General features: G+C 38.6%; 2 protein-coding genes and 1 long non-coding RNA gene across 3 annotated transcripts in view; 1 reads left to right on the forward strand and 2 right to left on the reverse strand.

The window, feature by feature from the left end:
• Positions 1–596: 596 nt before the first annotated feature.
• grk5 (G protein-coupled receptor kinase 5) lies at positions 597–13,247 on the reverse strand. The gene is made up of 16 exons (XM_080876627.1): positions 13,028–13,247; positions 12,343–12,423; positions 12,136–12,248; positions 10,948–11,025; positions 10,706–10,803; positions 9,846–9,938; positions 9,634–9,697; positions 9,143–9,283; positions 6,525–6,715; positions 6,410–6,447; positions 5,828–5,917; positions 3,591–3,799; positions 3,171–3,308; positions 2,700–2,837; positions 2,489–2,620; positions 597–2,406 (listed from the first exon to the last, which is right to left on the reverse strand). The coding sequence occupies exons 1-16, from the start codon at positions 13,080–13,082 to the stop codon at positions 2,290–2,292; spliced, it is 1,776 nt and encodes a 591-aa protein (XP_080732753.1). The 5' UTR covers positions 13,083–13,247; the 3' UTR covers positions 597–2,289.
• A 3,452-nt stretch (positions 13,248–16,699) lies between these two features.
• LOC308392694 (ras-specific guanine nucleotide-releasing factor RalGPS1-like) overlaps positions 16,700–24,726 on the forward strand; it is a 92,621-nt gene continuing 84,594 nt past the window's right edge. Inside the window, exons 1-2 of the mRNA XM_080875882.1 lie at positions 16,700–16,747; positions 16,847–17,046. The gene's annotated coding sequence lies outside the window, so the exon portion shown is untranslated. The remainder of the gene's footprint in view (positions 16,748–16,846; positions 17,047–24,726) is intronic.
• On the reverse strand, positions 21,200–22,892 carry LOC308392296. Its single transcript, XR_013970791.1, has 3 exons — positions 22,258–22,892; positions 21,729–21,881; positions 21,200–21,367 (listed from the first exon to the last, which is right to left on the reverse strand). It is a non-coding gene; the product is annotated as an uncharacterized lncRNA (long non-coding RNA).

Consider the following 24,726-nt stretch of genomic DNA (forward strand, 5'->3'; position numbering starts at 1 on the left):
TGTTCAACCTTTAGATAGCCAAAATGAAAACACTTCATGCCTGCAGTAAACTGTAGGTCAAATAAGCAGCATTTCAGCTCTTGCAATATTAAAATATCGTCAGCAGTATGGGCTGAATGAATTCTTCCTAGACATAAAACATTTAAAATGACACCGAACTGTGGGCTGCATATCATTGTTACCATAGGGCGAAGTTCCATATCAGGCTTTTCTGAATTAGTTTACTTATGGTGCTCCGGTTTCAAATGTGTATAATTTAAAGTTGTTATGCTTTAGAAAGGTTTTAGTTCAACACATTTTTGGCACCATGAAGTTGTGTGTGTTGTTGCAGCCAAACAGAGCCAATTCACCATTTCACTTATTGTCTAAATGAAAGTCTTTGTTATTGTCTCTTTTGGGTGAATTTTATTTGTTTGTGTTTTTTTTACACTGGGTTAAATTTAATTAAAAAATCCCACATCCAAGTTAATCTGATTAATTAAATCTGTTTTTTGTTGAATGGTCTTTTTGGTTCACCTAGCCTTTTTCTAAGGAGCTGCTTTACTGGTGAACTTTGAAATTATTTGTATCTATGATGTAGAAAGACTAATTTATACACAGTTTCTCTCCTATACTGTGTCTGAATGAGCTGTAATGAACACCATCATTCACCCACTACCAAGGAAAATGTTCAATACCACTGGGAAGATCTTGAAAAAGGTATTTTTCCCAAATTAGAAGTCAGATTTAAGATTTAATTTATAGCTTTTATAAAGTTTTACAAAAAAAAAATATTGCATTACAGAGAGTGAAGGTGAAATATATTTTAGAACCTATTAACACACAGGGTACAAAAAGCCAGTATAATACCTATCATCTGAACAATTTATTTATTGTAAAAGAAGAGCTTTGTGGAAAAGTTACAAATGTACTTTATCAAAAGTCACTGCCTGCATTTTAAAACTGGCCACATCAAAATAAACATTTTAAAAATTATTGTAAAAGCAAAAAAAGTTAAAGTTGTCCACAGTCGCCTGCAGCCTCTTTCTCATTCACTGGCCACACTGCTCTGTTTCAGTGTGCAGCTTTCACCACCTCTACTCTTCAGGCCTAAAACCCATTTGATTTTGCTGCGCTCCCACAGATGTCATTCATTCTTTGCTCAGATTGGTTCTCCAAGCTCTGGGTGCTGCTCAGTTTAGCTACAGTTCCCCTGCTGCTTCATGCAACCAGTAACTCGCCTGGTTGTGTGTCCATAATCCGTTGCCAAACTAGTTTAAGCTGAGCATAGTTGTCTAAGCTAACCAAACACTTAGTGCTGCCTGTAGCTAATTGTGCGATTTGGAGGAAAAAAACATCAAGAGAGAGCAAAGTGGCAGCTAGTAAACTTCCACAATGATAGCCCTAGTATTTGGCTTTGATGCGGACGGCTGCAGTTCGTCCCACTCCCACTGTAGAGTAGAACAGAATAGAGTAGGCGTCCATGTGAAGCTCAGCCTGTTGTGGAAGCGAGGCCTGGTTAGCAAGCAAGCGTTTCTGGTGCTACCTAGTTAGTTGGCCTTTCTATTTTGGAGCCTTTATTGTTTCTGTTATATCTTCCCCTCTTCTTAGCAGAGATAAGGCATGCCCTTAAAGGTGCTCAAATTGTGCTGAACATGACATCTAATTAAATATCTCTTTTAAGCTCCAAGATTTTTCTAAAGGCATCCAAATAGATGCTTAGACTCTATTAAAAGTTGGATGGCTGACAATTTTCCCCAACCTAAATCTTCATTTGTGTCCCTGAAAGATACCTGAGATAACACTAGGTCCCCCTTGCCTCTTTACTTCTACCAGGAACCTTGCTTAACTGCTGACTTGGCTTTGAGTTTTTATGTTTATGTCAAATATCTGGTTCAAGCTTGCTTTTTTAATTGAAAAATTATTACAAGTTAATGTCTTGATGCATGCTCCATCCAGGTAAAGAAATCCCAAAAGGTCTGAACACGTCTGGACGTCCAGGTGACCCATTTAATCCAGATAATTCCACATAATTTATTATTCAGATGACATTTATTATATTGGAATTGTTAAAAAAAAAATACTAGTACTATATACTATATATACTAGTACACTTGTTTAAAAATTCAAGTACTTTTTAAAAAGTTGGGATGGTGTAAAATTATTCATTTGTTTTACCTGAGAGAAGCAGAAAATGCTAATACAGATTAGGTGTAAGGAAGACAATGAAAACACAAAATAAATGCCTGCTGTGCTGCGATTTAAAGGGAAGAACCCTTTGCTACAATGACAACAAAGACACCAAAAAAGTCAAGTGTCTTTGTTGTAGACTTTCCTGGGATTCAGGGCAGAGTTATGTATTCCTGATGAGCTGTAGCCCTCACTGGACAACAGGTTCTCTCTGCTTCCGTCAGAATCTGAATGATGCTGTTTGAGTGAAAAGAGGAAAGATATCTTCAGCTTTCCACAAAGGGCACACATTTTGACAGAATGTATTTTATGTCCTTACGTTTTTGCGAAAGATTCGGCGCAGCAGGCTGCGTTTGGGGCTCTCTGGGGCCTGGGACCAGTCGAGATCTGGAGATGCAGATCCCTTAGGGCCAAAAACATTCAGTTCTTCAAAACATCCCGTTTCTATTAGCTACATGGAAGACAGAGAAGGAAGGTGAGGTTTGAAGCTCTTGTCTGGATTAACCCTGGTAATGTAACCTAGAACTTGCCTCATTTTGCCAAATTATGGAATTGCTTCCTGTGTTGAACTGGGAGTAGAAGAAGCTGTCAGTCTGGTCAAAATGGACTCCTTTCACTGTGGAAAATTCTTCTATGTCCTGTACATCAGTGCAGTACACCTGACTGGGCTAAAAATAAAAGACCACATGCAGTGAGTACAAATTTAAATGGCTTTAAGATTGTTAAAATCTTCTTCTTCTACATTTGATCAGTTTTTATTTAAGTACTTTACATACTCTTTAAAAACCAAAGTCACTTGACAAGATATTTCTTACATCGAAAACACTACATCCAGCTAAATGGAATCCAATTTAAATACATAAATGTAATCCTGTATGTATGTATGTATGTATGTATGTATACATATTCAAAATTCAAATTCATACACACACATATACATACATATCTAGATATCTGTCTCTATCAATCTATAGATATAGATATCTCATTTGGGTACTTACATCAGGTTTAAATGGAGGGTCAACGCGTCCTGCCTCCAGCATCCGAAAGTTGATCTCTTGGAAGAAAGGATGAAATTTTACATCTTTTCCCCCAGACTTCTGGGAGCCCAGCCTCTTTGTGGGGTCCTTGGTCAGCAGCTACAATAGTGGAAAAAAAGGTGTTCTCATTGCTTGAAGGATGTAATACAGCCTCTTCCGAAATTGGGGTTAGGATTTAGGCTGAAAAGCACATGTATGCGTAGTAAATCTCTAAGGTGTAAGCAACCCTGAACCTATCCTATTAGAATATGACTTGGCTTTTGGAAATTGTTGTACTGTCTTAACAATCTGACATACATCAGGGGATAAAGGTATGATGTGGATGAAAGAACATCTTCTGTGCATGCTGAAATAAAAATAGTTTCATTTTGAAGAACTCACTGAGGAGCAGATGTCTTTTGTCTCCTTGCTGAACTGGTTGCCATATTCTTCATGTTCATTCTGAATCCTTCTCTCCATTTCTGAGGATTTAGGCTGTTCTCCTTTGGCCCTGAAAGGGGGCCGACCTGCAGTCATTTCATAAATCAGACACCCGAGGCCCCACCAGTCCACACTCATTCCATAACGCTCATAGCCGATCACCTCAGGAGCTGAAATGGGAATGCAAACGAATAATCTTTTTATGCTTTGCTGCTGTTACTTATTGCCAAGGCAATATTCTTGTGTACTCTATAAGTCTATATTTCCATGTCGTGAAAATTACTAAAAACCAAACCCTGACTAGTCTCGTAGTTCCTGCTCCTGAAAAACAACCCCAGAGAATGATGCTGCCACCACCATGCTTCCCTGTAGCAATTGCATTCATCAGGGGATCATTGCTGCCTAGTTTCCTCCAAACATGACACTTTAAGGATTTCAATCTTTGTTTCATCAGACCAGAGTTTTATTTCTCATTGTCTGAAAGTACTTCATGTTCCTTTTTGCAAAACTCCAGGAAGGCTGTCATGTGCCTTTTAATGACAATTGGCTTCCAACTGGCCACTCTACCATACAGGCCTGACTGGTAGAGTTCTGCAGAAATGATTATCCTTTTGGGAGGTTCTCCTCTTTCCACAGTGCAATGCTGGAGCTCTGCCAGAGTGAACATTGGCTTCTTGGTCAGTTCACTGACTAAGACCCTTCTACCCCGATTTAGATCAGATTGGCTGGAGTGCTTCCACACTTCTTCCTTTTACGTATGATGGAGACTGTTGTGCTCATTGGGAACTTAAATACTGCTGAAATCTTTCTGTACCTTTCACCAGATGTGTGCCTCAATAAAATCCTGTCTCTGAGGTCTACAGACAATTCCTTGGACATTATGTCTTCATGTCCCAGTAACTTTACCACAGGTGGAGTCCAATCAAGTCATAGAAACATCTGACCAGTGCACCAGGATTCAACTCACTTTGGAGTCTTATGGCAAAGTCTGTGGGTAGTTAAGTTACAGTTTTGTTTTGTTTTTTTAATAAAATTGCTAAAAAAAAAAAAATTCAAGCTAATTTTTTCACTTTGTCAATATGTGGTATTGTGTGTAGAGGTGAAACAAATGAATTTAATCAGTTTTGGAAATAGGCTGTAACATAACAAATGTGGAACAAGTGAACCACTGTGAACATTTTCTGAAAGCACTGTAGACATAAAGTCATAATAGGTTCTTTCTTCCCATCCAGTTGACAGCATCAGGTAATTTGAAAGTTTTAAACTATTACAATACAAGAATTCAGAGATTCTACATTGGAGACACCAAACAGCCATCCTATCAATGCATGGCACAACATAGCAGGACAAGACCAGCTAAAGATCTGCGCCTAAAGGTTAAAGGTCAATCTTTTGAGGATGCCAATTTTCATATTCTGAACTGAGAAGACAGATTGTTTGAAAGAGGAGTAAAAGATGCCATCTATTTTCACTGTGAATGACCATCACTGAATAGAGGGGGTGGCTTGTGACACCAACTGTCAGTCACATACAATGCAATTTTAAGATCTATTCCCAGGTGCCTCAGGTTTCTGTTAACCTCAGGTTAATAGGGTGAGCCAAGGTATCACATTAGTTTCTCTCAAAACCTCTGCTGGTCATGATCCATGCCTTTTTCTCACCTTGGCTCATGTGACACAATTAATAGTGGGTCAACAACCCTTTTAGTGACAAGCCCCACAAGGATTTAGATACCTGGGACTCATTTGGTTTTAGAACTGAAGACGTTTTCTGGATGAGAGGTGAAACATCTTCAAGAAACTTAAATAATTCCAATTCCTTTCTTTCAAAGTTCCTTAGAAAATAGCAAAATCACCATTTGCTTTGCTTTGATTTTATTGACAGTTGTTTGATTTTTTGTTTCTGTTGTTTTTCTGATGTGTTAAAACAAACAATCAGGTCTACAAATCACCAACTCCCAGCACAATGCAAACTGCATCATAAACTTACATTTCAATTAGTGACTTTGTGATGGATAAACTTACATAGATAAACTCTATGTAAGTACTTAAGCAGTCCATCCATCTGTGTGCAGGCCAGTAAGCACCACTGAGAGGTATGGATAAAAGTCATACAATCATAAAAATAAATTGCTTTGTTTTCCAACACACTCATATAATCTAGTGATTTATGTGGGTCTGTAGAAGTTCCATACATACCCATATAGCCCAGTGTGCCCACCCTGCCTCGTACTAGACTCCCCTCAGACATCTTCACAGCCAAACCCAGGTCAGAGATGCGGATGTGTCCTTAATGGAACAAAAAAAGTAAGATTAACTGAAATGGCATGATTGTTGAGATTATTTTTCTCACATACTTTCACTTTTGCCCTGTCAAGTTAGGCTTCACTTTTCTCCAGCTGACACAATGGGAAACTACAACTGTTGCTTTTATTCCAAGAATGAAGGAACAGGTGTGGAAGTTTCTATAAATAGATAACAGGTTTTTTTACTTCCTCAAACTACTTTTCTTTTTCTTTTCTTTTTTACCCCTGTCAAAATACAATCAACACAGATTTTTCTTGAGAGCAGGTGGATGCTTCTGATAGGCTGCATGGCCAAATGTGTGGCATTTCAAACAGTCAGATTATTTTCAGAGTTAAAAATAGCAAGAAAGTAACTGCCAGCTTTTGCTATGTGTGGATGTTGGAATGCTATCTGCTTGGATGTTACTTTAGTACAGTTGAGGCTATTTATTGTACATGAATGATTAAAAAAACACTGTTTTGTAGTTGCGCATACCATTGTCATCCAAGAGAATGTTCTCTGGCTTCAAATCTCTAGAAGAAACACAGCATTTAAAAACTTCTTCCCGACTAGTAGAGATGTGATTTAATGCATGTAGAAATACACTTACCTGTATAATATTGACTTTTGGTGGAGGTGAATTAAACCACAGCAGACTTCTGCAGCGTAGAAACGTACCCTGTCTTTGGTCAGACCAGGTGACCCCATGCGATGTATGTGAAACCCTAGGTCACCGCCGTTCATCATGGTCAAAACCATACAGAGATTGTGCTTGGTCTCATAAGCATATGCCAGATTCACCTGAACAATAAAAAAATAAAACAAAAATAAGAAAACAAAACTCACTAAGGCATCAGCAATACTATAAATTCAGCTTTTACAAAATACTTGAAACAATTCAGTATAATTCAGTGCAGAACACCACTCGCTATGAAAGAAAGCCAATCATAAGGATTAAACATTATCCTTAACCTCCTAGGACCTGGCATCCACATATGTGGACATCACATTTTGGGTTATTTAGACCAAAATACTCAATTTTGCTCTATATCCACTTACGAGGACATTATACTGCTACTGTGCTATCAAAATGTTAAATGAATATCCTCATATGTGGCTCTCATTTTTCTTAGAAACAAAAATCAGGTAAAAAAAAAAAAATCTGGTAATTCTTTGTTTTTACATTAATTGGGTCCCAATCAGCCCAAATATCAAAGAGAAATTGAAAATGCATGTCATGGAAGAGTTCCGGTCTTAGGAGGTTAAAAGAAACTGCAAATACACATTTTAGAAAAATTGAGTTGTGCTCACTGATTATAAAAACTGGACATCATTCTTAAGAAAAATAAGACTATTTGATCACGAAATTCATCTGAATCAGTAGATCAGTATAAACAGAATTCTGTCTGACCGAGGTTGCTTTTGAACTTGTTCTCTCCCTGATTATTTTATACTCAGCTATATTGCTGAGACGAGGTATAGTGGCACCAAGAAAGTCCTTGGTTTGAATCCAGTCCGAGGCCTTTCTGTGTATAGTTTGCATGTTCTCTCTTCATCTGCATGAGTTCTCTTAGAGTTCTCAGACTTCCTTCCACAGCTCAAAGATGATGATGAGTCTGAATAGTTGTCTGCTTCAATGTTAGCCCTGTTAGTCCAGCCTCTCATCCTGTGATGGATGCGATAGGCTACAGCCTCGATGTAGTGGATAAAAGCAGAAGAGGATGGATGGATGGATGGATGGAAGAAAATTGATGGATGGATGTGTGTCAGAACATGTATAAAACCTGTTGAATGATGTGATGAGTCTCTAATTAAGCATATATAAATAGTAGATCGACTGGTTCTTATTAAGTACTTTTCTGCCTAACTTGAGCACTCAAGGATAGGTGAGTATGCAGACGGGAGCGACCAACCTTCCAGTTAATAATTGACCTGCTCTACCTCCTGAGTCACAGCCACCTCTTCTATGTCTTTTATAAAACATAGAGAAGAGTTCATGTCCATTATCCCTATCCCAACTGTGATAAGGTGAAAGATGGGGTATACCCTATACAGGTTTCCTATCGGTGTCACAGGATAAACTTCTCTTCACTGTAAAAATACCTTGTATAAACATTCAGTAAAGATCATTTTTGTTAAATGATTTGTTCAAACATTTGGCAGCTGGAGTTTTTAACAAGTGTCAGTTATGATGGAATTATAAAGACTATTTTGAATTGCTTATTAATGTCTCGTTCGGTGTGAGCTTAAGCTTTATTAATCTCTGTCTCTCTTCCACAGCATGTCTTTTATCCCGCTGGGGCGATCGTGGCTCAAGAGTTGGGAGTTCGCCTTGTAATCGGAAGGTTGCCGGTTTGAGCCCCGGCTCCGACAGTCTCGATCGTTGTGTCCTTGGGCAAGACACTTGACCCTTTGCCCACCTACTGGTGGTGGTCAGAGGGCCCGGTGGCGCCAGAGGGCCCGGTGGCCCGGCAGCCTCGCCTCTATCAGTGCACCCCAGGGTGGGTGTAGGGTTGATGGCACCCCAGGGTGGGTGCCATCAACACACTGTTGATGGCAAATCAACAGTGTGTGAATGTCTGTGTGAATGGGTGGGTGACTGGATGTGTAAAGCGCTTTGGGGTCCTTAGGGACTAGTAAAGTGCTATACAAATACAGGCCATTTACCATTTACCGTCTTCTCTCTCTCTCCCCAACCAGTCGCGGCAGACGGCCGCCCCTCCCTGTGCCTGCTGGAGGTTTCTTGCTGTTAAAATGGAGTTTTTCCTTCCCAGTGTCGCCAAAGTGCTTGCTCATAGGGGGCCATATGATTGTTGGTTTTTTCTGTGTATCTATCATTGTAGGGTCTACCTTACAATATTAAAGTGCCTTGAGGCAACTGCTGTTGTGATTTGGTGCTGTATAAATAAAATTGAATTGAATTGAATTGAATTGAATTGAATTCAACTGAATTGTAGTCACAGTGTAACTCAATAACAGTGTATATGTTTATTTTAACGAAGAAAGAAATATCAACCATTGTAACAGTGCAGGTCATGGATTTGCTTTTTAAGAATAACCCAACTTTGCTTACACAGATAACACTGGTTAACAAACATACTGATTTTAAAAAAAAATGAACAAGGCAATGTGAAAACCATCACAATGAACAAAAACTAGTTTGAAAATGTAAAAAAAATTGACAAATTAAAAAATGATGCAAATATTTGAAGAGCACAGCAGTCTCACCACAAAGCGACTATCCAGTTCCTGTAGTATCTCTTTCTCATTGAGAGCCATGTCCTCTCTTTTCCTCTTCTTTACATGGGTTTTTTCCAGCTTTTTGCAGGCATACATCTTGCCTGTGGCTCTCACCTGACAGGCCCACACCTCAAGACAGAATAACAGGATTGTAAGACAATAACACCCTTGTGATAAATTTGTATCTAATGCTGTTGCCAGTATCAGAGCTGTTCAATATGTCAAAAAAGAATAGGTTGCTGCAAAGTGAAAGTATACTAATATATGTAAGGGAACTAAAGAGTAACAGAGATGTAGAACTGTGTTGTGAAGGTCTAAGTCCATGAATTCCCCCAAGGGAATATGTATGTAAAATAAAAAATAAAAAAACTACCTTCATTTTGATACACCGTGGGTAAAGACATACCTTAAAAACATATACCATAAAGTGTCTGATATGCTAACACTGTGTCTTAGAGTAAATCCCAAAACATACATACCGCTCCAAACCCTCCTTTCCCCAGTAGTCTGTACTGTCGAAATGTTTGCTTCATGATAGGCTGCCTTGAAAGAGACAGACATGTTGTTTTCATTTGAAATATTTTTGTAAATACATTTTTTAAGAAGAACTGTAAACAGCAGCTACTTGGCTAACCACTGATCCATGAAACAATTCGTCTCATACCTTTGTTGGGCATACACATTTACTGACCTCTCCAACTGTTTCCATTGTAGAAAGCGGGCAAAGAACATGCTGTCCTGGTACTGGGTGAAGGGCTCGTTGCTGAGGTATTTATGTAGGTCTCTAATCCACAAAAGAAAGATGAACTCCATCTGCTCCATTGGTCAACAGTTTTCAACAGCATGTGCCACACTTTAGAGAACTGATTCTGAAAAGCAGTTCTTCTATTGGCTACTGGACATACTGTATATATTACTGTGTATATCCCAGTAATTTAGCAAAATTAGAAAAATAGTCATCACATCAGGCCAGCAAAACTCCAGTTAAGCCAGTAGTTAAAATTATATACAGTCAGTATAGTGCAGTGTTATGGTTAGATGCATTCAGATGTGTTTGATTTGAGGAAGATTTGGGCATGGATGTCCCAGAAAATTCACACCAAAATCTGACTGTGCAATACTCAAAGAAATTACAAAACACACAAAAAATACATCTCAGACTCTATAGGCCTCTGTTAGCATGCTAAATGTTAAAGATTTACAACAGTACAATTAGAAAAAGATCTAATAAGTGTTGCTTCCCAGGAGAAACTTGCTTCTCTCTAAGTAAAATATGGCATAGCTGAAGATAAATCTGAAACCCCTAAACCTTCTGGAACAATGTCCTTTGGACAGACAAAACCAAACTGGATACATTTGGCCACAATGTATAATGCCAGATTGGTGAAAATAACCTTTTTCACCAATGCAACCACAGGACCTGGGCACTTTGCAGTCATTGAGTCGACTATGAATTCCTGTGTATACCAAAGTATTCTAGACTGCATTGAGTCCCCTACAAACTTGTTTTAACATGACCATCTATAAGCAGACCAGAGAGATATAACTTACTCCCTGCAGCCATGAAAGACATCACCACAGGGATTGAGCTCCAGACTCTGATTGCAGCTTCTTTCATGCCTCAGTAGGATGGACACACACTCACTGGACTGAGGGAACATGATACACTTGGATAAAGTGATGTGTAGCATGATATAAGAATTCTTGTTTCAAACTTCAGAGGAGAAAATAATGAAAGAAAAATATCCACGGTTGTAAACTATCAACCATGTTTTCTACAAATGTTGTCACACCTGCTTCATGAGGAATCTCTGGATGATCCTGTTCCCAGACTCTTTCCTTTTGTCATCTGACTGAATGTCAAAGTTGTCCTAAAGAAGAAAATAGGTATTAAGATTGTTTGCATATGTGGATGCAGAGTCTATATGTACAGGTTAGTTCTTCAAAGGGTTTAGACAGTAAAATCTAGTATCAGACAGAAGGTCTGATGTCAGTTTTTCTGAAGTAATTTGAGCTATTTACTGCAAAATGTTTAAGTGGTCAGACATACAGATGCTCACACATGAAGCAAATCACCAGTAAATTAAATGATTTAGTTCATTCACAATCTGTAAGTCGTGCAATAAACTTAAAAAGATCTTGTGTCAATGAATAATTTATTGTTTACAAAATGTTGTGTAAACTCGGGCGGTTAAAATGTTTTAGAGAAGCACACTTCTCATCTAATTTCTCAGGTTTAATATTGCCTTTGAGACTACCTACTGTACCCTGGATGTGATTACTTGCCAGTTGAAGTAACGGTAAAAATATTAGGGTTTTTTGTTTGTTTGTTTGTTTTGAAACATTTGCCAGTGTTGCAGTGGTTAGCCACTTGATAAGGCAATCAGCTGCCGCTTAACGCTGGTGCTTTGAGTGTTTTGAGGGTCAGGCTCATTAGATACTACCTGTCCAGTAACACTTTGTTTCTGCACAGGATACAAGGTTATATGAGCTGTTGTATCTACAAGAGTCACCCTCTTGTGCACTGAAGTCCAAAATTTCTTTTTTACTCAATATGAATATACCAGAGTTAAATTTGGCTGATGTTTTTTTTTCTTATCATTTAATAATGCCACGGTGTCTCATGCATCATTATCCATCAGTAATCAAGAAAGAAAGAAAAAAATAACAGATGGAAATTCCAACATGCTATAGATTATTTTGATGTTATATTATATGTGTTATGGTGTAATTCTTCAAGTATATTTTCAGTTCTCAGTTTTCTAATGTTCTTCATGTTAGTTTCACATTTGTTTTGCTCTTAATCTCTTATCTCTCGTTTAATATTTTTAAAAAGCGCACTGCACTGCAATGTCATTACTTAAAACACACAAGAGCAATGCAACTCTAGCTTCTGAAATAATTACTGATATTTAAGTGCCATTATTTTCAATATTTTTAAGGACTCAAATTCCAGTAAAAGAATTTTTCACAGTTTGTACCAAAGCATCTTGGAGGGAAATGTAGTTCTGCAGATCAGGCCGACTCCGACAGAAGAGCTGAAACAGTTTCTTGCCAATAGGCTGCTTCACACATAGACTATAGTAGTCTCGTTCTAATGGAGAAATATAAAATAAAATATATGGTGTGAAATCTCACAAAGAACCAGAACTTGTTCACACTATTGAAACACACTTGCAGATACACACCTATGTTCATGGCCAGGTCTTTGCACTGGCTAATGTGGGGAAAGCGAAGCATTTCTTTCCATTTCCAGCTCCTTCCTCCACCTACAGACAGTGGGGACACAGAAAAGGAGTTCTTTAGTGTTGTGAATATGCATACATGCCTATAACCAAAGTGCTGACATATTGAATAACTCAGACTGAGATGTCAATCAGCATGCCTAGTCCTTCAGGTTTCAGACAATAGCTTGTTCGACTACAGTGAGTGAACTATAAATAGCTCCAGGAACAAATTAAACAAAGCCTGTGGAACCACATTACTCTGCAACGTACTTTACACACTATCACTCATAGTTTGCGTCTCAATTTCCACACTCCAAATTTATTTCATGTCTCAAGTAACAGCAAATAAATTTATGTTGCCTTCAGAGAGAATTTCACTTTATTCAGAAATGCTAAAATTGATAAACTGATTTATCCTAAACTGAACTGGTGAGTAAAAAAAACCAGACTTAAAACTCATCATTGATCAGGTTTATCATACATCACTCTTCCACACTGTGACTGAAAAATCATTGTCCTGAGATAACCCATATAAGCACTACTTCTGATGGAGGTCATGTCCCAAATTGAGAAATAAGTCAAAAATTGTCAGCATTTTAGCATGTCATCTTCTCACATAAACTTTCTGGATATAGAAAGTTCTTACCTTCTCTGGCTCTAACAAGAGCAGTATTTGCCGCAATGCTTTCTATGGTTTCCATGTAGCACTGTGCCTTTGCACTACAAGTTACCTTTAGTTAAGTACCGCACAGTATCCAGCCTTCATGCACAAAAGTAAAAATACAACTTCTCAGCAGGCCCAGTAAATGGCAACTATTATATTACAGGCTGCTGAAATAGCTAGTCGTGTTGTCTAACCTGCAGTACCTGTGAGTCACTAAAGAATGTGGGATACTTAATATATGACAGTGCACTCCAAGCACAGGACACGCCCTAAGTAAGAGAGGAGGGACAAAACACAGGTGTAAAGAGCATACAAATAAATCAAAAACTGTAGAGAGGTGATGGATTTGCAACAAAAGCAAAGCAGACAGAAAGAAAGAGTTATTAGAAAAGAGTTTCTAAATGTTGACCATTCTTGATCAACAGGTAATCAGAATTTAATTGGTTTTGGACTACTTTTCAGTTCTGAAGTTACTCCCATTTCATGTCCAAAACCCTATTTTGACCAAAGTTGAACTTATCAGCTAACACTTGCAAGCTTGGTTAACAAATCGCATACATAAACTGTATGAGCATGATGCAATAACATCGTAAAACTAGAAACTGAAAGATTCACTTAACACACATCTATGAAGCTAATGTTCAGTCACTTGAAGACATCCCAATCTCCATTTGTATATAACTAACTAGAATATAACTAACAGGTCATATACACAAAGTGGTAAATGGTAAATGGCCTGTATTTGTATAGCGCTTTACTAGTCCCTAAGGACCCCAAAGCGCTTTACACATTCAGTCATCCACCCATTCATGCACACATTCACACACTGGTGATGGCAAGCTACATGTAGCCACAGCCACCCTGGGGCGCAATGACAGAGGTGACACCCAGTGGCTTAATACTGGCCTCCTGAGGCACAGGGGTGGCTGTACCTCAGCATGTACAGCAGGTCCTCTACTAATTGAAAGTTTGGTGGTTTGATCCCTGGCTGCTTCAGTCTGCATGCCAAATTGTCTCGGACAAGATACTAACCCCAACTTGCATCCATTGGATGAATGAAGCGTATTGTATTAAATCTTTTGAATTGTCATGTTAAATAGAAGAAGTGCTATATAAGGACCAGTGCATCTACTCTGTAGTTTACATTTATCATTTTTAGAAGGACAGCACATACCACATACACCACAATGGACAAAAACAAAAACAAACAAATGGACAACTGTACCCTCATACACACAATAATAACATGGACTGAACCACCACTCACAACCACTAGCACTTTACATAGCCTCTGTAGAAATTATCCACATATTTCACTTATCTTAACTGCACTACTGTATATGCTGTATAGACAATCATTCTGTACAATACGATAATTATAATTCTACAACTGTTTACAACTGTTTATACTGCAGTGGTTTGTATCATATCTATCTAATAGACTCCAATTTGTGCATGTAAATGGAGAGTCCTCTTCACACACTGAGGTTAATTATGGAGTTCCACAGGGTTCAGTGCTAGGACCAATTCTGTTTACATTATACATGCTTCCTTTAGGCAGCATCATTAGAAGACATAGCATACATTTTCACTGCTATGCAGATGACACCCAGCTCTATCTGTCCATGAAGCCAGATAACACACACCAATTAGTTAAACTGCAGGAATGTCTTAAAGACATAAAAATCTGGATGGCCGCTAACTTTCTGCTTCTTAATTCAGATAAAACTGAGGTTATTGTACTCGACCCTGTAAAGCTTAGAAATATGGTATCTAACCAGATTCTTACTCTGGATGGCATTACCTTGGCCTCCAGTCACGCTGTGAGGAACCTTGGAGTCATTTTTGACCAGGACATGTCCTTCAACGCACATATTAAACAAATATGTAAGACTGCGTTCTTCCATTTGCGCAACATCTCTAAAATTAGAAATATCCTGTCTCAGAGTGACGCTGAAAAACTAGTTCATGCATTTATTACTTCCAGGCTGGACTACTGTAATTCATTATTATCAGGATGTCCAAAAAACTCACTGAAAAGCCTTCAGCTAATCCAAAATGCTGCAGCAAGAGTGCTGACAGGGACTAGAAAGAGAGAGCATATTTCTCCTGTTTTGGCTTCCCTTCATTGGCTTCCTGTTAAATCCAGAATTGAATTCAAAATCCTGCTCCTCACATACAAGGTCTTAAATAATCAGGCCCCATCATATCTTAATGACCTTGTAGTACCATATCACCCTATTAGAGCACTTCGCTCTCGCTCTGCAGGCCTACTTGTTGTTCCTAGAGTATTTAAAAGTAGAATGGGAGGGAGAGCCTTCAGTTTTCAGGCCCCTCTTCTGTGGAACCAGCTTCCAGTTTGGATTCGGGAGACAGACACTATCTCTACTTTTAAGATTAGGCTTCAAACTTTCCTTTTTGCTAAAGCATATAGTTAGGGCTGGACCAGGTGACCCTGAATCCTCCCTTAGTTATGCTGCAATAGACATAGGCTGCCGGGGGATCCCCATGATGCATTGAGTTTTTCCTTTCCAGTCACCTTTCTCACTCACTACGTGTTAATAGACCTCTCTGCATTGAATCATACCTGTTATTAACCTCTGTCTCTCTTCCACAGCATGTCTTTATCCTGTCTTCCTTCTCTCACCCCAACCGGTCGCAGCAGATGGCCGCCCCTCCCTGAGCCTGGTTCTGCCGGAGGTTTCTTCCTGTTAAAAGCGAGTTTTTCCTTCCCACTGTCGCCAAAGTGCTTGCTCATAGGGGGTCATATGATTGTTGGGTTTTTCTCTGTATCTATGAAGCGTCTTGAGGCGACTTTTGTTGTGATTTGGCGCTATATAAATAAAATTGAATTGAATTGAATTTATAAATTGCACAGTTCAGATTTCTGTATAGTTTCATATTTTATATTTCTGTATAGTTTTCATATTTATATCATGTTCATAGCCTGCACATAGCTTGTACACCCACTACAGCATGTACATACTTATAGTTATAGCATATTCATAACATACCTTCATACCGTGTACATTGTAACATACACATAATAGACCCATATTTTGTACCCTTATACCTATAACAGACCCATTTGTGTAATATATCTACAAATCTATATTATTGCTAATATATATTTTGTAATATATCTATATTATGGCTAAAGCACTTCTGGATGGATGCAAACTGCATTTCGTTGCCTTGTACCTGTGACATGTGCAATGACAATAAAGTTGAATTCTATTCTATTCTATTCTATTCTATTCTATTCTATAGGCTTAAAAGAGCCTAGCTGCTCTCATTCTGCTTTATCAAACTTTCTTTGGGTTACACAACCAGAGAGATAATAGAGAAGATAATTAGACATTAGAGTGTCTTCTCTTCCTCGCTGGCTCCATGACTCTCAGTATGGTGCAGACTGGTTCGCTATGTCTTGCACAAAATCACCACCAAAAACACTACAAATTACTCCCATGATTGTATTTCTTATAAACCCCTGAATCGGGTATAAAAGGAGTATAATGTACGAGCTTATATACTGCTGTTGAAGGCAACATAGATGCACCTGCGTCTTAAGGACGCTGTCTTTGATCCGTTCCCTGATTGGTCCGTTGCTCTTAGAGGCGGGAGCTGTCTGTGAAGCCAAGCACACTATTAGGCAATACACCTGGCTATCAAGATGAATGCGCCTACCTGTCACTTCCTGCTGTCGGTATTTATTCATTTTCACTTTTTTTTTAAATTCTGGGGATAATTTGGCACGTCACTGCCATATTTGAATGATTTCGTCTAATGTATCCCTTGCAGCTTGTGGATCGCGCGGACCACACGTTGCGACCTTGGCTTCATGTTCGGCTTAAAGGAGGAGTAACCCTCCTGGACACCGCTTGGAAAACACCGTTTGGATTTTAATGAGCTGCAGCTTCGGGGGTTGTTTTAATGTGGGCTCATATTGTCGTCTTTGTTTTTACAGCAGCAGGAGGAGGGAGGGACTGTGCCATGGAAAGGTAGGCACAACAGATGTGTTTGTATGCTTTTTTCTTATCGTTGGGAAGAGGTTGATACAGACTTGGCAGCAGGCCTGGCAGTGCGCGCTTAATAAATAAGGCTACTAGAACAGCCGCGGCGTACGACGTCGCTGTCACAAGACGCAGCCTGCGGACACCCGCAAACATGCTTGCGATGCGCATCTTTTCTGTACAGGCGCGTGGATGTGTGTCTCTTTGAGGCTTTTTACATGTATTTCAGCTGCCAAAAGATGTCTGTGTGGTAAAGTGCTCGCTTCAGTGTTGAACTGGCCTAAAGCACAAAATGCCCCCCCCCCCTCTAAGAAACTAACTCGTCACTACCCCCACCCCTGCCTCTGCAGGGTCATATGTAGGGACGTGGCAGCATATACAATAGAGACAACATTGTCGACACACACACACACACACACACACACACACACACACACACACGCTAACTGCGCTATTATTACAGTAGTATAGTGCAATACAAAAAATCTGATACTTGCTTTGATATTAAATGACGTTCCTTCTTTACTCTGACTTTCTGTTGGAGTCCAGCTGAGGTGAGTGAGGTGACCAATTGAATGCCATTTTGGTTTAATTAGTGGAAACAAACACTTCTATTGCAGTGACCTTAAACTGTCCCATAATACTGACATGCTCACACCCTGTGCATGTTTTGAGACTGCATAGTAGTAATGAGGTCCACTGTATGCTGTTTAAGTCTTATTTTGGCACATTCTCAAAAAAAAAAACTGTTTTCAGACTATTTAGTGAAATAATCTGCTGTCTTCCCATAGTATAAACACATGAATTCTATCTATATAAATAAATACTTGAATAACATTATCAGTGTAATAATCTATTCATTATGGCACTTGTTAGTGGGTGGGGTATATTAGGAAACAAGTGAATGTTTTGCCGTCAACATTGGTGTATCAGAAGCAGGAAAAATGGGCAACCATAAGGTTTTGAAGGAGTTTGCCAAGGGCTAAATTATGATGGCTAGAGGAATGGGTTAGAGCATCTCTAAAACTGCAGCTCACTGTGTGTGTTTCCAGTCTGCAGTAGTCTGTATCTGTGGTTATCAAAAGTGGTACAAGAAAGGAACAGTGGTGATCCAAGAACACAGTCATGGAGATCAAACTGCTGAAAAGGTTTATACTGGTTCTGACAGAAAAATGTGAGAATACATGGTGTATTGCAGTTTATTGTGTCTGGGGTTGCATAGGCACAGACCCATGCTGACCCCTGTCCACTACCTAAAGTGGTAACAACGGGCATCAGACCTCAACCATGGAGCAGTGCAAGAAGGGGGCCTGGTCTGATCTATTTCAATTCAATTGAATTGAATTTTATTTATATAGCGCCAAATCACAACAAAAGTCGCCTCAAGGCGCTTCATAGATACAGAGAAAAACCCAACAATCATATGACCCCCTATGAGCAAGCACTTTGGCGACAGTGGGAAGGAAAAACTCGCTTTTAACAGGAAGAAACCTCCGGCAGAACCAGGCTCAGGGAGGGGCGGCCATCTGCTGCGACCGGTTAGGGTGAGAGAAGGAAGACAGGATAAGAAGGAAGACAGGATATCTGATCTGACCTTGAAAGATATTATAGTGGGTTATTTCACAGTGTTTATCAGAGTAGAGGAACAAACTGTCTCTGCAGCGGCTAGGTTTGGTAAACAGCACTGTAGGTAGGGGGTTCTCAGAGTCCGCCATCATTTCTACTGTCTTGAGCGGGTTCAGCCCCAGATGGTTCTGACGGCACCAGTGGACCAGCTGATCCACCTCCCATCTATACGCTGATTTGTCATTGTTCTGGATCAGACATTGGTCTGATGATGATGGCGTTATCTGTGAACTTCAGGAGTTTAACAGATGGTTCTCCTGAGCTCTTTGCCAGAGGTTTCCTTAGCGTCATGCATTCTATTCATTTTACACAGCATGTCTCTGGTCCCACACACACCAAAGGACACACACTGAACCTTGTTTTTACTTTAGGTTTAAACATTGAGTTTATTTGTACTGATGACATTTTTATTTCGGACCATTGTTGTATTCTTTTTAACCTGTCTTTTCATCTGTCCCTCTCTCCTCACTGAAAAAAATATGTTGTTGGATTTACTTAATTCAATGGTGGACATTTGTTGCACACAGATGTTTTGCTTTGGCAGCAACTTAAACAATTGAGTTAAATTAACACAATTTATTCATGTTCAATAAACCTGTGCAATTTGTGTTGATAAAATGTGACTTAAACATGTTTTGATGAAGTAATTTGAGCTCTTGAAATATTTTAATCCTTCACAATTTTCTCACTTTATCCCAACACCATTCAATAACTTTTACCCAATACTACTTGGTCACTTAAATACTACATGTTATCTTCAAATTACATTTTGCTATTATATTCTAGTATCAAATACACAATTTTCAAATGGAGGCCTTATAACAGATTATATTGTCCTCTTCCAAGATGGTTGCTGGCATCCACCAGTAACCTTTCAAAACAAAATGTCTAATTTCACTGCATTGACAGTAGGTAAAGAATTAAACTGACATTACTCCACTACTGAATCTATATAAATCAACAGTTAAATAATGTCAGTTCTTCCGTGTTCTCTGGAATCAATCACAGCAAAGAAATTAGACTCTTTCTTTTGAAAAATGTTGGGAAAGAACAAATCAAAACATTCTATTTAAGGCCTCTGACGTCAAGATTCAGTTAAACAACAATTATAACTAAACAATTTGAGATAATGTTAGTTTCCATTAACATTAAATTAGGTTACTGAATTGGCAAACACCTTCCTATTAACATTACCCATTTTACCCCAATAACTAAAGAAATTAGCACTTGCAGGTCAAAACCTTTATTCAAGAGATGCAAAAATAACATTGATACAGTGACTGTCAAAAATTACAGCACTGATCATACTGTGACATCTTGGTTCAAAACAGCACACTTAGAAATATTCAACGTTCCTTACTTCAACTGAATGAAACTGAAAATACCATTTCACACGGCCCATATGGGATATTTAGACTGCATAACTGTTCATGCTACATCTCTTCACTAGTAAAAGAAAGAAAAAATACAAAGAGAAATTTAAAAATGCTGCCAAACAGAGAACTTGTACAGAGTAAAAGGAAAAACAAACAACAACAACAACAACAACAACAAAAAAACGGCTCGTCCTCATGGCAGTTGCAGTGTATATAAAAATGAACCCTGCGATCTGTTCCTGGAATTGAGCTTCAAAAATGCAGCAGAACAAGTGTGAGATTTAAATGTCTTCTCACCTAGAGCTGGTCACCTCACATGCATAACAGTGAGCTTTCATTGCAGGAGCAGTTTTGTCTTAGTTGTGAACTTTTCTTGAGAGCTGAGTTGCTTCCAACTCCATTACCACCCTTTGAATCACCTCAAAAGTGTAGCAGAGTTGTGATGGGTAACTCATATTGAAGGAATAAAAAAGGTCCAAACAGCATGGCTACTGCAAAGGTCACGTTATCCAGATCTTGAAGAACTACTATACCCTCGATGATGATGCCAACATCAGAAAAGTCATTGCCTGGTGCATCCTCTGGAGACAGATGTTCATTGTGGTTTTCTCAATCTGTGCAGTGGCTTCAGTCAAGTCCTGGTTAAACACAAAACATTTTTTTAAGATTCCTTTTTAAACTCATCTCTTTTGAATCTACCAGTTCTAATGTTAGAGTAATTTAAACCAATGCAAGCAACATAGTAAATAGCTATAGCCAAAGAGTGGCCTGCCATGCTGCCATTCATGGTCTAACAGAGTTTCTAAGAGAGGGTGAAAAACATAATTTTACATTCGTTTTTGTTAGAAAGACACCGGCCCATCAGAAATCCAGGTTTTGTCACTCAGAAGATGTTAGAATTTAGACTTTCAGCCCCACAATTTGGTTAGCTGTTGGTCTTTTTTTTTTTTTTTTCAAACAAAAGCTAATGTAAATATTGGTGGGATTTTCCTTTGTTCACTAGAATGACAAATTTAAAGTTTTTTCACACTGATGTGACCCCTAATATAGGGGGGTGGGGCCTCAAGGGGGGGCGGCCCAGTTCACTACCAGGCCTCATGTGAACTTCAAATTATTAAAGAGGACTACTGGTCCTAACCAGTCCAATGAGGATCAAGTGGATAACTAAATGCATTTTTAAATGTTGCAAAGCCACAATCTACTCATAAAACACTCACCATGAACTCCTGCACCAAGATGTTGCAATTGTCTTTCACACAGATGCGGAGCACTTTGATGAGGGACTCCCTTCGAGCATTAATGTCATCCTAAAGTATTATAACAAAGAAAACAGAGATTTGTGAACTTTTCAGTAGCACAGAAGAAAATGATCCCAGACAAAAACTTAAACCAGTCAACATGCAACACCAGCATCTACAAAGCAATATCAAAAGTTCCTGTTTGACATCAACTTTATGGATATATAGTTTCCAGAACATTTATTTTTTTAAAAAGATCAATTTTTCTCAGTGGGCCAGTAAATGCATGACGAAAATTATGGCATCCTTTCGGTGGAATCAGTACTCACAGGTAATAGTTGACTGTTTCAATGGATGCAGCATAAAAATCTTTTACTGACCTAATGCAATACATATACACTTTGTAGTTAAAGAATTTTAAAGTTCTTACTGTCATTATGGCAGCTACATCCTTTAGCTTTGTGCCCTGTTCCCCCGATCACTTTGCAAACACTTTCAGCAGACTGTCAGAGAGAAACTCAGCTCCGTCAGAAACCTTGACTGTAAAGGCATGGTTGGGATGCACTGGAATGCTGCATTTCATCTGAAATGACATAAAATTATTTTGAAATAACAGCAGGCACTGTGCTTGGTTAATAATCAGTAATGTTTTGTTGAATAAAAACTGTGCTTCCAGATCTTATGGGATTAAAAGAATCCAAAGATGTTTATTTCTGATTTGCAACCCAAGAACCCACAAGTTACAACCTCATTTTAGTTCAAGTGTGCATTAATGTGAGTCCAGTAATCACCTTTCTGACAATACATACAGGTATAAGTTAAACCTATGGCAGATTTTGGATTTCTCAGTTGTATTAATAGGGTGGTCTATTTGAGTATGCATGCACCTAATAATTATAAAAAACCTATTATAATTAAGTTACAGAAACCTTAAGCGAAAATAGAATATACTTTCTTACCATAACACCTTGAACCCACAATCCATCAGCTGACTCCTGGTGAAATGCAGAATAGATGTGGTCTCTCAATGTGCATCAACAAAAACAAAAACAAAAACAAAAGGACAGCAGGTGAGGGCAGGAGGGGTAGGGATGTAAGCTAGCATAATACCGCTGATGATATTAGCTAAAGCTGTTCAATGTCCAAAATCTCACTAACACCACGGTGCAGTAAATACACAATGTAACTGAAGAGTCAGTTGACAAATCTATTCACACAGAAAACCAAATTATGTTATGAGTGCCTCGCAATTAGGTTTAATGTGATATTACGGCTCTTGTGCCAAAGACAAATTCAAATGAAAAAGCGCCAATTCTTTGACAACAGATAAAACAGCAAATAAGCTAACGGCTCTTTTTTAGCATGTTACATGGCGGCACTTTAGACGTTTAACTACATTTGGCTGAAATATGGTAAATATTAATTCAAAAAATCAAGACATACCAAAAAACGTAGAGTTGGCTGCTCGACTTGACTGAGATGGATGCATTTTTTAAACCACGATCCAAAGCCCGCGAGATGAAATCACGCGTGGTTTCACGAGATTTAACGTTGCTATCTTATTGACTTACTTCACCTGAACATGATATGAACAATTTAATACACCCTTTCTGCATATCATGTCGTTTTTACACTATATAGTTACATTTATCTTTAAAACATGAGGCAATTGTGTTAAATACATGCAAGATGCTTACATAAATCCAAGAGATGGCCAGTCCCTTTTTTTCAGTGCTGTTCAACATGTGGTTAGCTCTCGCATCTTAAATTCCTCTACTGCTGTTAAATTTTCCGTTGCTTTTAATTTAGTTTTATCTCCTTATAACGATGTTCATCTTTTAACAAATCTTTTTAATAATCATTCTCTTTCTATTTTAGACAATGTTTGTCCTGTCAAAACTAGACTAGCTCCAGTTTCAAAGTCGTCCCCCTGGATAAATGACAGCATTCGCTTCTTAAAGTGTTGCTGCCATAAGGTTGAGCGTTTATGGAGGAAAACTCATTTGCATGTCCATCTCCTTCATTTAAGGGACCTTTTAGTCTCTTTTAACACTTCAGTTCGAGATGCGAACTAAGTTCAGACTTTGTGTCTAAGAGCAGAGGTAACCCCAAGGTACTATTAGACACTATTAGTGATATTGTTGCTCCTGCTCCATCTGCTGTCCCAATTTCATTAAATGAAGATTTTGAAAAATTTCTTTCTTTCTTCGTTGAAAAAGTCAGTAATGTGAGGAATCTCTCCTTCTGTGTCTCTGTTGTCAGCTCCAACTCAAGCTAGGCCTGTAATTTTAGAAAGATTTTTACCTGTGTCCTTACCAGAGCTGGTCAAGTTAGTTGATTCGATGAGAGCATCCTCCTGCTCTCTTGATATTTTACCTGGATCTTTGTTTAAAAATGTCTTTCAGTCTATCGGTCACTGTGTGCTTACAATTATCAATACCTCACTGATTTCTGGTCAGGTCCCTGTTAATATAAGAATGCTGTTATTCACCGACTGTTTAAAAAAAAAAAAACCTAAGCTTGACGCTTCTATTCTCTGTAGCTACAGACCAAATTCAAAATTATCGTTCATTGCTAAGATTTTAGAAAAGGTTGTGGATAAGCACCTTATAGCTGTTTTAGATGAATACAGCATTCTGGATAAATTCCAATCTGGCTTTCGTAGAGCTCACTCTACTGAAACTGCACTTCTTAGAGTCTCCAACGACATTTTGATGAGATGTGATGCAGGAGAATGCTCCGTTTTGTTGATGTTGGACCTGACCTCCGCCTTTGATACTGTGGAACATCATATTCTTCTAGATAGGCTGAGACACTGGGTGGGTATATCAGGGGCTGCTTTGGACTGGTTTGAATCTTATTTGCATGAACGATCCTTTTCTGTGGCTACCTCTAAGTACAGTTCATCTTCTATTTTTCTTGCCTATGGTGTAACTCAAGGTTCTGTTTTGGGGCTTTTATTGTTTTTGTTGTATTTCCTTCCTCTTCAGCACATATTGAGCACTTTTAAGGGCATTTCGTATCACTGCTATGCAGATGATATTCAGTTATATATCTCCTTTGAGCCCCAAGATGTTTCCAAGCTACAGATTTTTCATAGGTGCATAGACTCCATTAGAGGTTGGATGGCTGGAAACTTTCTTCAACTAAATGAGGAGAAGACTGAAGTCCTTGTTTGTGCTCCTTTTTTTTTTTTTTCTTGCCTGTCCCGTTTGGCTCTCTTGCCATCAGAATTATTGTCTAAAGGCGAAGAAAGATGCCCAATGGATTTACTTTACCAAATGGACCATCCCAGCCTTGCCATAATGGTCTATTTGATTCACCTTTTATTGTTTATTTTATTTTATTTTCACTTGCTAAATACGGGACAGACTTGACTGGGAAAAGAAAGGGGAGAAAGAAAGAGGGAAAGAAAAACAGCGGACAAG

This window comes from Rhamphochromis sp. 'chilingali', assembly GCF_963969265.1.
Source record: "Rhamphochromis sp. 'chilingali' genome assembly, chromosome: 2".
In the NCBI taxonomy this organism is placed as follows: Eukaryota; Metazoa; Chordata; class Actinopteri; order Cichliformes; family Cichlidae; genus Rhamphochromis; species Rhamphochromis sp. 'chilingali'.

Bases quoted from the DNA above. Each gene is read 5' to 3' on its own strand.
- grk5 (XM_080876627.1), bottom strand. From the start codon at position 13,082: ATGGAAACCATAGAAAGCATTGCGGCAAATACTGCTCTTGTTAGAGCC. The intron at 12,424-13,027 runs GTAAGAACTTTC...CACTGTCTGTAG, and splicing joins TCTTGTTAGAGCCAGAGAAG to GTGGAGGAAGGAGCTGGAAA. The intron at 12,249-12,342 runs GTGTGTATCTGC...TTTCTCCATTAG, and splicing joins AGACCTGGCCATGAACATAG to AACGAGACTACTATAGTCTA.